This window comes from Aegilops tauschii, chromosome 6 (assembly GCF_002575655.3).
Source record: "Aegilops tauschii subsp. strangulata cultivar AL8/78 chromosome 6, Aet v6.0, whole genome shotgun sequence".
NCBI classification, from domain to species: domain Eukaryota; kingdom Viridiplantae; phylum Streptophyta; class Magnoliopsida; order Poales; family Poaceae; genus Aegilops; species Aegilops tauschii.
Window position 1 is genome coordinate 74,597,006 of NC_053040.3, and position 15,001 is coordinate 74,612,006.

Below are 15,001 nucleotides of genomic sequence, written 5' to 3' on the forward strand. Positions count from 1 at the left end.
GAACTTCGGATCAACATTGAGTGTGTGCTCAGCGAGTTCTCTAGGTACACCTGGCATGTCAGAAGGTTTCCATGCAAAAATGTCCCTATTTTCACGGATGAACTCGATGAGCGCGCTTTCCTATTTTGGATCCAGATTGGCACTGATGTTAAACTGCTGAGATGAATCACCTGGAACAAAATCAACAAGTTTAGTCTCATCAGCCGACTTAAATTTCATTGCCGGCTCATGCTCCGTAGTCGGCTTTTTCAGAGAGGTCATATCTGTTGGGTCAACATTGTCCTTGTAAAACTTCAACTCCTCTGTCGCACAAACAGATTCTGCATAAGCCGCATCGCCTTCCTCACACTCCAAGGCCACCTTCCGGCTGCCATGAACCGTAATAGTCCCATTGTGACCCGGCATCTTGAGCTGCAAATACACGTAACACGGCCGTGCCATGAACTTGGCGTAAGCCGGCCGCCCAAATATGGCATGATACGGACTTCTTATCTTGACCACCTCAAAGGTCAATTTTTCCACCCTGTAGTTGTACTCGTCTCCAAAGGCCACTTCCAATCCGATCTTACCAACTGGATAAGCCGATTTACCAGGCACTACGCCATGGAAAACAGTATTGGACTGGCTGAGGTTCTTATCAATCAACCCCATACGACGGAAAATCTCATAATAGAGGATGTTGATGCTGCTGCCTCCATCCATGAGCACCTTAGTGAACTTATATCCTCCCACCTGAGGAGCCACCACCAGGGCCAAGTGACCCGGATTATCAACCCGGGGAGGGTGATCCTCCCTACTCCACACAATAGGCTGCTCAGACCATCTTAAATAGCGTGGAACCGCCGGCTCAACAGCATTCACAGCCCTCTTATGAAGCTTCTGATCTCGCTTACACAGACTGGTGGTAAATACATGATACTGTCCACCGTTAAGTTGTTTTGGATTGGTCTGATAACCCCCCTGCTGCTGTTGATGACCCTGGCCAGACTGCTGATTAAAGCCCCCTTGACCGTTCTGAGGATTAGGATTTGAGCCGCCTCCCGGGCCATTGTTGCCATTAAAGGCATTGGAATTCTTAAAGGCCTTCATGATTGCGCAATCCTTCCATAGATGAGTAGCTGGCTTCTCCCTAGAGCCATGCCTCGGACAAGGCTCGTTTAACAACTGCTCAAGCGTTGGGCCTGAACCGCCGGCTCGGGGAGGTGGCCTCCCTTTACGTCGCTGGTTGTTACCCTGTGAGCTGGCATTGGCCACAAACTCCATGCTGCCATCAGCCTTACGCTTGTTACCTCCTTGATTTGCCGGGTTATGCTGAGGGCCCTTGCCATTGCCGTTCTTCTTTCCCTTCCCTGTCCTTTCATCATCTGAAGCGGGGTCCTTGGTACTATCAGAGTCGGCGTACTTGACGAGAGCCGCCATCAGCGTACCCATGTCATTGCAGTCGCGTTTGAGCCGCCCGAGTTTCTTCTTCAAGGGCAGGAAGCAACAATTCTGCTCCAACATCAAGACTGCAGAGCCGGCATCCATCTTATCAGATGAATGTATTATCTCCTTGACCCGCCGAACCCAATGTGTCGTAGACTCACCCTCCTGCTGTTTACAGTTAGTCAAATCCACAATTGACATAGACTGCCTACAGGTATCCTTGAAGTTTTGTATGAACCGGGCTTTCAGCTCAGCCCAAGACCCGATAGAATTCGGTGGCAGCCCTTTCAACCAAGTGCGGGCAGTCCCATCTAACATCATGGTGAAGTACTTGGCCATCGCCGCTTCGCTGACCTCCAGCAATTCCATGGCCATCTCGTAACTCTCGATCCAGGCCCCGGGTTGTAAATCAGCCGTGTAATTAGGCACCTTCCTAGGTCCTTTGAAGTCCTTGGGTAGATGTTCATTGCGGAGAGCCGGTACTAAACATGGGACGCCTCCAGTCCTCGTAGGGATACCCACGTCGACGGAAGCCGTCGGATAAGCCGGGGGTGTCTGGTAAGCCATCAACTGAGGCACCTGCTCTGCCTCTTGCCGTGCTCTGTCTTGGTCTGCTGCGTGAAAGGCTCCGTTATGAGCCGGGCCATGGCCAGGTGGCAAGTCATGGCGTCGGACATTACTTGAACCGGTCGCGGAAACCATGTGTCTGCTATAACTCGGGCTCCGGCCCGGACAAGGAGTTGAATGGACCCTGTCCCGGCTGTAAGAGTATGCCTCTTGATGTGCCAGAGTTGTCTGAAGGAGCTCCCTGACCCGGCGGGTTTCAACCGCTGTCGGAGAGTCGCCATCGATTGGGAGAGCCACCAGCCGTGCCGCCGCGGCAACCATGTTTTCCAACGGGTTGGCATAATGACCCGGTGGTATTGGCACGTATTGAGGCGGGGCAGGGTTCACCCGGGGCGGTCCCATTACTTGGGGCTGGATTGGTGTCCCAGCTCCGGGTACTATGATCTCCGGCGGGTTACTAGACCCTACACCTGGCGTGTTAAAGAGGTTTCGAGGATCGTAGACCGGTGGGAGTCGAGATTGGTCCTTTTGATGCCTCCTTCTCATGACCTCATTGGACGCGTTCTGATCTATCGTGAGCCGGAAGGACTGCACCTGAATCAACCGAGTCTGGGCGTCGAGAGCCGCCCTCTCTGCAGCCATCCTGATCCCTTCCGCCGCCAGATCCTCCTTGGCTTTCACTAGATCTAACTTTAACTACGCCACCTCCGCGTCATGCTGAGCTTGATCCGCCGGGTCAACCGTGGCGGTCAACAGGGCCGTCATCTTGTCGGTGAGATCCATCAGCACCTGAGCCGGCGAGGGTACCGGGTTTCCTGACCCAGCAGCAGGGTTTTGAAGAGGCTGTGCACCGGCCATGAAGATTCCAACCCGGCTCGGCGGCTCAACAGGGTCCGGAATACTATCACCATCAGAACAACCCCTGAGCCTGCCATCTTGAAGTTGATACAACGAGTTTGACTCATCTGTGGACGACTCGCCGTCAGAGCCGGCGGCCGTCTCATCACCAGATCCAGATCCATCAGAGAGTCCTCCATGAATACATCCCACAAAAGCATGCTTCAAAGCAGGCAGGGCCCTGGCGGGTCGTGCGCGCTGAGCCGTCTCGATGAGATCGGTGCAAAGACCCGGCTCACCAATCTTGCCAATGAAGACATGAATTCCGCCGAAGGGGACTCGGTACCCGTACTCAATTGAGCCGGTGTCGGGGCCCCAGTTTGCATCATCGATGTAGAGCTTGCCGCGACAACTCTTGGTCATCCGGCCCACAGCGTATCCCTTGAGCCCTTCGAAGCTGCCCTTCAAGAACTCAAATCCACCGTGCGTTGGCCCCACGGTGGGCGCCAACTGTCGTGGAATTGTCACGGCATATGTCCTCGTACTAGGACTTAGTCGTGGAGCCATCGCAGCTAGGAAGCTTAAAGGGGTTAAACGGGACAAGGAACACGGGGGTTATACTGGTTCAGCCCCTTACGGTGAAGGTAAAAGCCTACGTCCAGTTGGGGTGGTATTGCTTATGGTTTCGATGACCAGGGAGCTTAATTGCTATGCCTGGCTCTCGACGAGATCTTACTTGTCCCTAAACCGCCGCCGGGTCGTCCCTTTATATAGAGAGGTTGACGCCCAGCGGCTCTCAAAGTCCCGGCCGGCTCATAAGAGTGTCCGGCTCAGACTCTTGACTATTCTTGCCTTACACTACAAGTCTTGCCATACGGCGGTTTATCACTACGGGCCTTAAGCCACCTCCGGGTCTTCGGCCCATCATTGACCCGCCGTCTTCGAGCTTGGTACTGGGCTTCGCGTGATGACCATTATGAGTAACCCGGCCCCTCCTGGCGGGTGACTCTAAGAGTTATATCCTCAACAACCTCCGTTCCGAATATCCGGAGTTCTTTCAGTCCTAGATCTCGGGACGAGATCCTCTCGTAGTGGTGGAGTGTTGTAACACCCCGGATGTAACTTTCCATATTTGTAACTCCAACTCTTGCCATTTTCGGCTATGTGTTATGATATTCCCTTCATGGTCGGGTTTTGTTTTTCATTTTGCATTTTGTTCATGTCATGCATCTCATATCATGTCATCATGTGCATCTCATTTGCATACGTGTTCGTCTCATGCATCCGAGCATTTTCCCCGTTGTCCGTTTTGCAATCCGGCACTCCCACGTGCACCGGCGCACCCCTCTTGTTTCTTTTCGTGAGCGGGTGTTAAACATTCTCGAAATGGACCGAGGTTTGCCAAGTGGCCTTGGTATACCACCGGTAGACCACCGGTCAAGTTTCGTTCCATTTGGAGATCGTTTGATGCTCCAACGGTTAACCGGGTAACCGCAAAAGCCTTTTGTGTGTTGCAGAAAAACCCCCCTCCAAACATCCCAATAACCCACCTAAGTCACCTCCATGCTCTCGGTCATTCGATCGCGATCGTGTGGGCGAAAACCGCACTCCATTTGGGCTCTCCTAGCTCCTTCTACATATATAAACACCTCCCCCTCCGAAATTTCGGGTCCAAACCCTAGTCTCCCCTTCCTCGACGCCACCGGACGCATCGCCCCGCCGCACCGGATGTGTCCGCCACCGCGCCCGCAGCCAACGGGTGGCTGCCACGTGTCGCGCGGCCGCCTCCCCCGCCGAAGCCCGCCGGGGCCCGAGGCCGGCCCCCGTGGCCCGCATACGCCGCCGCCCCCGCGCGCGCCTCCGCCTCCTCCCGCTGATCCCCGCCGCCGACCGCCGTCTCCGCGCCCGTCCGCGACCGCTGCCGCCTCCTCCGACCGTCGCCGCCCGCGCCCACCTCGACCTCGGCGCCCGCGCCTCCACGCCCGCGCCCCGTCTCCGCGCCCGTCCCCGACCGCTGGCGCCTTCCCCGAGCCCTCCTCCGGCAAGCTCCTCTCCCCTCTCCAGCAAGTCCCCCGGCGAGTCACCCCGCCTCGACATCTGTGCCTGCCCCCGATCTAGATCTGGGAGAGGTTGACCCCGTATTTTCCTCTAAGTCCCCGAATTATTGCATTATGTGCTCATGTTCATTGCATCATATCTCTTTGCATGCTGCTCCGTTTTGCGTGCACGATATATCAAATTGTTCGCCACGCGATGCTCTTCATTTTGTTCCATTGTGCCATGCTTGTTTGAGTCCATCTTGATGCCCGAATCTCTGGTGCAAGAGTGCTATATGATGTTTACAGCTGTTACTTATCAGAACTTAATGTTTTGTTATTTTTGTTGCATTTGATGTGTGCATCTTATAGGCATGAGCTCTACAGGTGTTTTGATCTATGCCATGCCATCTTTACAGAGGTGTATGCCATGTATTTTTGTGATATTTTTGGTGACTATCACAAGCATGCAAACTAGGCTTCGTGATGTTTCTGTTTTCAGGGACTTAGAATTTTGCCAAGTCTGTTACTTCTGTTATTTTGTTGCCATGTATCCATGTGTCTACAGTGAGATCCATGCTTATTTTGAGTATGTTCATTAAGGATGTTTTGTAGATATAGTTGTGCTCTATCCATCCATGCCCCTGTTTGCAATTATGGAGTGACCTAGCATGTCCCAATCTTGCTCTACTTTTGCTATAAAATATTCCTGGCAGATTGTTAACATGATATTCAATTTTGCCAAGGTTGTTGTAGTTGATCCATACATGCTATGAACTTGATCTTGCCATGGTTAGCTTCATACACATGCCATCTTGCTATAGGTATACTTGTTTTGTCATGAATTGCTTTGAGATGAGTGAATCGAGCTCACAAAGATGCCTTCATAATTCTGTTAATGCCATATTCTGTTTTCTGCTAAGTCTGAAACCTGTTAACGGAACTTGCTATGTTTACATGGGTGCCATCATATCTTCTGATCCTTTTTGGATCATGGTCAGTAAGGGACTTTTGTTCTATGCATTTAGTAGATTCATGCCATGCCTTGTTTTGCTACGATAAGTTCCTGTAGCATGTGTTTTGCTTGCTCTGAATATTGCTACCTGATGCTGTTTCAGCCATGTTCAGTATTTTCACCAAGTCTGTGAAGCTGGTATCTTTTGCACTTTTGACATGCTTGTTTGAACCTGTTATTGTGTGATCTAGCCGTAGCTCAGTGTTCATCTTTTGTCAAGCATCTCCTGTAGATCACTTCGATATGCTTTGTTGCTATGTTAGGGTGCTGTAACATAGTTACTTGATGTATTCTAAGTGCTATCTTGCTGTTAATCGCAGAATCGTGTCATTCTTGTTTTGCTTGCCATTTGCAAACCGTGCATCCGTTCCGGTGATCTTTATATCGATTTCGACCGAAATCATCTCATCTTTCCAGTGGCATACTTGGTTTGCCAAGTTGATGCCTTGTTCATCCTTTTTCTTCCGGAGCACGCATACGCATCGCATATCACATCTCGCATATCATGCATGTATTGCATCATGTTGCTTGTGCATTTCCCGTGATTGATTGTGGTTCCATTGCTTGTGTTCTTGCTGTGGGTAGAGCCGGGATACAAGTTCGTGAACAAGGAACCTGTTGACTACGCTTACGAGGATCAAGCTTTCGACAACTCTGAGAACCTTGCAGACAAGATGACCATACCCTCGAAATCACTACTATCTTTGCTTTGCTAGTTGTTCGTTCTATTGCTATGTTGCGCTACCTACCACCTACTATATCATGCCTCCCATATTGCCATGTCAAGCCTCTAACCATCCTTTCCTAGCAAACCGTTGTTTGGCTAAGTTACCGCTTTTGCTCAGCCCTTCTTATAGCGTTGCTAGTTGCAGGTGAAGTTGAAGTTGGTTCCATGTTGGAACATGGATATTTTGGGATATCACAATATCTCTTATTTAATTAATGCGTCTATATATTTGGTAAAGGGTGGAAGGCTCGGCCTTATGCCTGGTGTTTTGTTCCACTCTTGCCGCCCTAGTTTCCGTCATACCGGTATTATGTTTCTTGAGTTTGCATTCCTTACGCGGTTGGGTGATTTATGGGAACACCTTGACAGTTCGCCTTAAATAAAACTCCTCCAGCAAGGCCCAACCTTGGTTTTACCATTTGCCACCTCAGCCTTTTTCCCTTGGGTTTTCGCGAGCCCGAGGGTCATCTTTATTTAAACCCCCGGGCCAGTGTTCCTCTGAGTGCTGGTCCAAACTAGAGCCACTTGCAGCGCCACCTCGGGGAAACTCGAGGGCTGGTTTTAGTTGTACGTAGTGTTCATCTGGTGTGCCCTGAGAACGAGATATGTGCAGCTCCTATCGGGATTTGTCGGCACATCGGGCGGCTTTGCTGGTCTTGTTTTACCATTGTCGAAATGTCTTGTAAACCGGGATTCCGAGACTGATCGGGTCTTCCCGGGAGAAGGTTTATCCTTCGTTGACCGTGAGAGCTTATAATGGGCTAAGTTGGGACACCCCTGCAGGGTATTATCTTTCGAAAGCCGTGCCCGCGGTTATGAGGCAGATGGGAATTTGTTAATGTCCGGTTGTAGAGAACTTGACACTTGACTTAATTAAAATACATCAACCGTGTGTGTAGCCGTGATGGTCTCTTTTCGGCGGAGTCCGGGAAGTGAACACGGTTGGAGTTATGGATGAACGTAAGTAGCTTCAGGATCACTTCTTGATCATTTCTAGCTTCGCGACCGTTGCGTTGCTTCTCTTCTCGCTCTCATTTGAATATGTTAGCCACCATATGTGCTTAGTGCTTGCTGCAGCTCCACCTCATTACCCCATCCTTTCCTACAAGCTTAAATAGTCTTGATCTCGCGGGTGTGAGATTGCTGAGTCCTCGTGACTCACAGATTCTACCAAAACAGTTGCAGGTGCCGACGATACCAGTGCAGGTGACGCAATCGAGCTCAAGTGGGAGTTCGACGAGGAACGTGGTCGTTACTATGTTTTGTTTCCTGATGATCAGTAGTGGAGCCCAGTTGGGACGATCGGGGATCTAGCATTTGGGGTTATCTTATTTTCATTTGGATTTGACCGTAGTCGGTCTATGTGTGGATTTTGGATGATGTATGAATTAATTTATGTATTGTGTGAAGTGGCGATTGTAAGCCAACTCTCGTTATCCCATTCTTGTTCATTACATGGGATTGTGTGAAGGTGACCCTTCTTGCAACAATACCACAATGCGGTTATGCCTCTAAGTCGTGCCTCGACACTTGGGAGATATAGCTGCATCATGGGCGTTACAGAGAAGGTCAAGGAAGAAGAAGAAGAAGGGGGGCTCTCTCCCCCTCTTTCCCAGTGGCGCAGGAACACCGCCGGGGCCATCATCGTGCGACGGCGATCTACACCAACACCTCCGTCATCTTCACCAACATCTTCATCACCTTCCCCCATCTATCTACAGCGGTCCACTCTCCCGCAACCCGTTGTACCCTCTACTTGAACATGGTGCTTTATGCTTCATATTATTATCCAATGATGTGTTGCCATCCTATGATGTCTGAGTAGATTTTCGTTGTCCTATCGGTAATTGGTGAATTGCTATGATTGGTTTAATTTGCTTGTGGTTATGTTGTTGTCCTTTGGTGCCCATCATATGAGAGAGCGCGTGGATCACACCATAGGGTTAGTTGTATGTTGATAGGACTATGTATTGGAGGGCAAGAGTGACAGAAGCTTCAACCTAGCATAGAAATTGATGCATATGGGATTGAAGGGGGACCAATATATCTTAATGCTATGGTTGTTTTTTACCTTAATGAACGTTAGTAGTTGCAGATGCTTGCTAATAGTTCCAATCATAAGTGCATAGAATTCCAAATCAGGGATGACATGCTAGCAGTGGCCTCTCCCACATAAAACTTGCTATCGGTCTAGTAATGTAGTCAATTGATTAGGGACAATTTCACAACTCCTACCACCACTTTTCCACACTCGCTATACTAAATTTATTGCTTCTTTACCTAAACAGCCCCTAGTTTTTATTTACGTGCTCTTTATATTCTTGCAAACCTATCCCGTTACACCTACAAAGTACTTCTAGTTTTATACTTTTTCTAGGTAAAGCGAACGTCAAGCGTGCATAGAGTTGTATCGGTGGTCGATAGAACCTGAGGGAATATTTGTTCTACCTTTAGCTCCTCGTTAGGTTCGACACTCTTACTTATCAAAAGAGGCTACAATTGATCCCCTATACTTGTGGGTTATCAATATTTAAACCACTTCTCTTTAGGGAGTTCAACATGAGTAGCAAATGATCACAAAAGGAGGCTACTATCTCAAAGTCAAGTCCAAACTTAGTGCTAAACTTTTGAAAAGCATCGGTGTTCATAAAAGATCTAACACAATCATACTTAAGTTTAATACCTGACTCTTTACCTTCGTCGAGTTCCCAATCTTCAGAATTGTGTTTAATTATTTCCGAAAGATCCCACCAGAATTCAATAGTCTTCTTCATAAAAGAACCAGCACAAGAAGTATCAAGCATTTTTTTTTACCATTACGAGAAAGCCGAGCATAAAAGTTCTGGATAATAATTTATCTCGAGAGCTCATGATTGGGGCATGAATATAACATTGACTTAAGCCTCCCCCAAGCTAGAGCGATACTTTCTCCTTCACGAGGCCAAAAATTATATATATATATATATATATATATATATATATATATATATATATATATATATATATATAATTCCGATCACGATGAACTAGATGTATAGGATAAAATGTCCGGTGGAACTCCAATTTCAAAAGATTCCAATTCCATGATCCAATATCATCGCATAGCCTATACCATGCCAATGCTTTTCCCTTCAAAGATAAAGGGAAAACCTTTTTCATCACTTCATCCCCAGGTAAACCTGCAAGCATAAACAATCCACAAATTTGTTCTACATATATCATGTGCATATCAGGATGTTCGGTTCCATCTCCTGCATAAGGATTAGCTAGCAGTTGTTCTATCATACCCGAAGGAATTTCATATTCAATATTTTCAGTAGGTGCAGTAGGTTGAGGGGTAGCTAATTGTGGTTCTGGTCGAGGTGAAGATACACCGAACAAACCCCTCAAAGGATTGTTTTCCATAGTAACAAGTGACAATAAATTTCAGCACACTATATAAATGTTTCCTTACCAAATTCCACTTACCAAAGGCGCTTCATCCCCGGCAACGGCGCCAGAAAATAGACTTGATGACCCACAAGTATAGGGGATCAATTGTAACTCTTTTCGATAAGTAAGAGTGTCAAACCCAACAAGGAGCAGAAGGAAATGACAAGTAGTTTTCAGTAAGGTAATGTCTGCAAGTGCTGAAACTGTAAGTAGCGGGGTAGTTTGATAGCAAGATAAATTGTAACGAGCAAGTAACGATAGTAGTAACAAAAGTGCGGCAAGGTAGCCCAATCCTTTTGAGGCAAAGGACAGGCCAAAACGGTCTCTTATGATAAGCAAAGCGTTCTTGAGGGTACACGGGAATTTCATCTAGTCACTTTCATCATGTTGGTTTAATTCGTGTTCGCTACTTTGATAATTTGATATGTGGGTGGACCGGTGCTTAGGTGCTGTTCTTACTTGAACAAACCTCCTACTTATGATTAACCCTCCCGCAAGCATCCGCAACTATGAGAAAAGTATTAAGAATAAATTCTAACCATAGCATTAAACTTTTGGATCCAATCGGTCCCTTACGGAATAGCGCATAAACTGGAGTTTAAGATTCTGTCACTCTCGCAACCCATCATCTAATTGCTACTACACAATGCATTCCCTTAGGCCCAAATATGATGAAGTGTCATGTAGTCGACGTTCACATGACACCACTAAGGGAATAACAACATACATACTATCAAAATATCGAACACATATCAAATTCACATGATTACTTGCAACATGATTTCTTCCGTGACCTCAAGAACAAAAGTAACTACTCACAAGTAATAAAAATGCTCAAGATCAGAGGAGTATTAAATAGCATAATGGATCTGAACATATAATCTTCCACCAAATAAACCATATAGTGATCAACTACAAGATGTAATCAACACTACTAGTCACCCACAAGCACCAATCTATAGTTCCGGTAACAAGATTGAACACAAGAGATGAACTAGGGTTTGATAGGAGTTAGTGTTGTTGAATATGTTGATGGAGATTGCCCTCCCCAAGATGGGAGAGTTGTTGGTGATGATGATGACGATGATTTCCCCCTCTGAGAAAGAAGTTCCCCCGGCGGAATCGCTCCGCCGGAGGGCAAAAGTGCTCCTGCCCAAGTTCCGCCTCGAGGCGGCGGCGCTTCGTTCGGAAAGTCCTCTCCTTATTTTTTTTCTAGGTCAAAATGACTTATATACCAGAAGATGGGCACCGGAGGTGGGCCTGGGTGAGCACAACCCACCAGGGCGCGCTTGGGCTCCCTGGCGCGCCCAGGTGGGTTGTGCCCACCTAGTGGGCCCCCTCTGGTAATTATTTGCTCCAGTATTTCTTAAATATTCCATAAAAAATCTCCATGAAGTTTCAGCTTGTTTAGAGTTGTGCATAATAGGTGGCCTGGTGTAGCTTTTCCAGGTCCAGATTTCCAGCTGCCGGAATTCTCCCCCTTTGTTGGTTCCTTGCAAATTATGAGAGAAAAGGCATTAGAATTACTCCAAAAAGCATTATTATGGATAAAAACATCATAAATAACAGTAAGAAAACATGATGCAAAATGGATGTATCATCCATCAAGCGAAACGAGATGAATTATCACCCAAGGGGGGCATAGCTATGTAAGGTGGAAGAAATTATCGATCCCCACACTAGACAGTGGGATGAGGTGCTTATTCGTACTGTGTTCTCACCGGTTCATGTTCATAGAATTATGCAAATCCCACTCCAAGCTCTAGAAGATTTTGTGGATTGACAATTTACTAAGTCACGAACATTTTCAGTTAGGTGAACCTATCAGATGGAGTTCAACCATCAGTTTGGACACCACTTTTCTAGAGCAGATAGCCCTGGTAAGTCTCATATAAATAAAGTCTGGAAAGATTTGTGGCAGCTAAGGATTCCTGGAAAAATAAAACACTTTGGATGGAAGGTTTTGAAGGGCATGTTACCATGTCTGGATGTGTTAGCTGGACGACACATCCCTGTTATACCCCCAATGCCCATTTTGTAAGATTGGATTGGAGGATATCCAACATTGCCTATTCACTAGTGCTCGAGCGAATGAGATATGGACCAAACTAACTCTAGTTGATGCAATCCATCATGCAGTGGCTGAGGACCACTCGGGCTCTATCAACCCGAAAGCTCTTCTCCAACTACGTTTGGTGATGCATGAACTACCAGTAGTGAAGCGGATTCTTGTAGCTATGTGGTATATTTGGTGGCAGAGACGGCAAGGAGCAAAACGTGGAACCGTCTAGAACTCAGAGAGAATAGCGATAACAATGTGAGTTCTAGCTACAAACTTTATCCGGAGCTATACAATGAACCAACCTAGATCAGGAAATCTGAGCATGTGTGTAGAAACCAAATGCGGGGTATGTTAAAAACCAATGTTGACGCATCATTTTATGCACAAACATTGGCAGGGTATGTGCTGCTGTGGCTCAGGATGATCACAGTAACTTCATTGCAGCGGAGAGCTAGACTGGTCTCGATTGGACTTGGACTCGTGCTGGTCTCGTGCTGGACTTGGACTTGGACTGGACTCGTGCTTCAGACACCTAGCTTTGTCTCAAAAAGAAAAGCTAGATCCAAAGCCCCGGAGAGCTAGACTGGTCCTAGGTTACGGCGGCGGCGGCGGCGGGATGGCGTCGGAAGAGGAGGATTTCCTTTTCGGCTCTTACACAGAAGATGAGGAGGATCTTGCTGCTGCGGAGGCGAAGGAGCAGAGGGCGAGGAGGAGAGCAGAGGGCGAGTGGGGGATTGAGAAGGTCATAGCGAAGCACAAGGAGCAGCAGATGGAGCTTCGGCTGAAGTATCTCGAGAGCCTCAAAAGCTCCGAGTATCCAAATCGCGGCGACAGGAAAAGTCCGTCCCCTTCTAGCGCGCTCCTCGTTTTCCTCTCGTCGTGCCTTTTTTTTATTTCGCGATTCCCCATTGTTTTGGCCTGCAATTTACCTTCTTTAGTCGGCTTGCAGCTACCAAGTCGCCGATGCGGAACCTGCACAATGGAATCGGTGGACCGGAGCTCTATACTTCCTTGAACGTGCTCGCCGTCAAGTTGATCAAGTGCTCGGTTCAGTTCCCAATCGACGTTTATGGCCACGTTTCGGTCAGGGACGACATTGATGCCAAGCGTGTGTTCCTCTTCCGTCGCGTTCGTGACAACTGCCAGAAGATTAACGACGCCCAGGTAAAACAGCTGCCACCCACGTGAGGGAAATTGAAGATAAAGATGTCAACTTTCTGAATTATTGGCCAGCAAAGTACTACAAATTGGTACAACTTTGTACTAGACCAGCGTCAGTTAATATGGATCGTAGGGAGTATTGTTTTTTGTTCCTGTTTTCAGCATTCATCACTTGCAGTTTTTCTCACAGAATCTTTTGATTTTTTTATGCCTGATGAACATTGATATGTTGATTGTTCCTAGGCGCTCGCTTAATCGTGCTGAGCGGAGCCCTATCGCCTAGCGCTTAAGCATGCGATTTCGTAAAAAAAAAAAAGGGCAGAGCGGAGGCAAAATGCTCGCTGAGCGTCTAGCGCCTAATCCAACCTTGCTGATGAATGCTCAACTGCCATGTATACCTAAAATCATTTACACCGTAAACAGTAGTAGTACTTTTTTTACTGCTGAAGCGTTAGTGCTCTTTGCCTGTCTACCTCACTATCTACCCGATCACAGAGCTATATCAAATTGTACATCAAGTAAACCAGGGCTTGCGATCACATGGTGTTAATATACCACTGTTATACAACTTCAACTCGAAGCATATTCTATTGTCCTTACGAATTGTACTTGTTACTCAGTGGATAGTTAGGTAGGCATCTGTGTCGTCTTACCACGATGATGAGCAGTCTTGTGGCAAGTTCATTCTTATAGTTTGTTACCTTGTTTTTGTATGCACTACATATACAAAGCAGCCGGCCTGATGTGCTTTATTGCCTTGTAGGGTGCATTCTTGTCCCTAACCGGTCCGTCTCGAGGAATCGTTTTGCACAGTGCCCTTCACATTGAGCTTGACTTGAAGATTAGGAGTTTGGATTCAGAAAGGGACATTGAGATCGCCAATTGTTGCCTAGAGGACAAGGTAGCTACCTCTTACTCCAAAGTGATTAGAAGCAGGGTTACCGGCCCATTGTGCTCAGTCGACTTGACATACGCACCTGTCCATGAAGCAGTGGAAGCCACCTTTAAGTTTACTCTTAGTCGGATCAAGACAATCATAAAAAGGCCGAATGGATCTGTTGCTCGGCAGTGGCGACCCTTCGACAAGGACAACAAGGAACACTGCGAAATCCTTGGCAAGATCACTGTTGGCATCTCTGGAATTGCTGAGGGTGTCCTTCTTTATGATGGCAGTAGTTTGGTTGGTGAAGGTGGGCTTATTAGATTGCAGCGTCGGGTTGTGGCTGCACCCCTGTGGCTTCCTCTATCAATCAACACAGTCTCTCGTGATGGTAAGAATGCTACCACCAGTGTTGACCCCACAAACTGTGGCTGCCAGACCTTCGTTGTGACAGCTTGTTCCTATGAACTAGAGGGCACCATTGTCTGGTCTTCGCTCTACTCTTCCAAGGCGGATGACGTGCATATGGGTATCCGGCCTGTAAAGCTCTCCAGTCAGCTTTAACTGTGGTGATGAGTAACTTAGGTTGATGGCATATCTGAAGTCTTTATGTACCCCTAGATTGTACTAGTTTCATATCTGCTAATGTATGATCAGACTTGTAGCACTAATTATGCGGAAAGAAGCAACAATATTTTCCATCTTATGTCTTGTGTTACTTGGTGAGCACAAAATCTTGGATTTGGTGGATCAATCCTAGCGACACATGGTAGCATTGTAATCAATCAAAGAAATTAATGTAGTCTAGTTGATGACCTCTACTTACAACTATTACTAGTTTGTTTAAACCCTTCCATGG

At 47.3% G+C, this 15,001-nt stretch overlaps 1 protein-coding gene across 1 annotated transcript; it reads left to right on the top strand.

Annotated features, from left to right (window-relative positions):
• The first annotated feature begins 12,595 nt into the window (after nt 1–12,595).
• Nucleotides 12,596–14,848, top strand: LOC109760629 (uncharacterized). The gene is made up of 3 exons (XM_020319446.4): nt 12,596–12,940; nt 13,051–13,265; nt 14,026–14,848. Exons 1-3 carry the CDS (start codon nt 12,718–12,720, stop codon nt 14,704–14,706), a joined length of 1,119 nt encoding a protein of 372 aa, XP_020175035.1. The 5' UTR covers nt 12,596–12,717; the 3' UTR covers nt 14,707–14,848.
• Nucleotides 14,849–15,001: the final 153 nt, after the last annotated feature.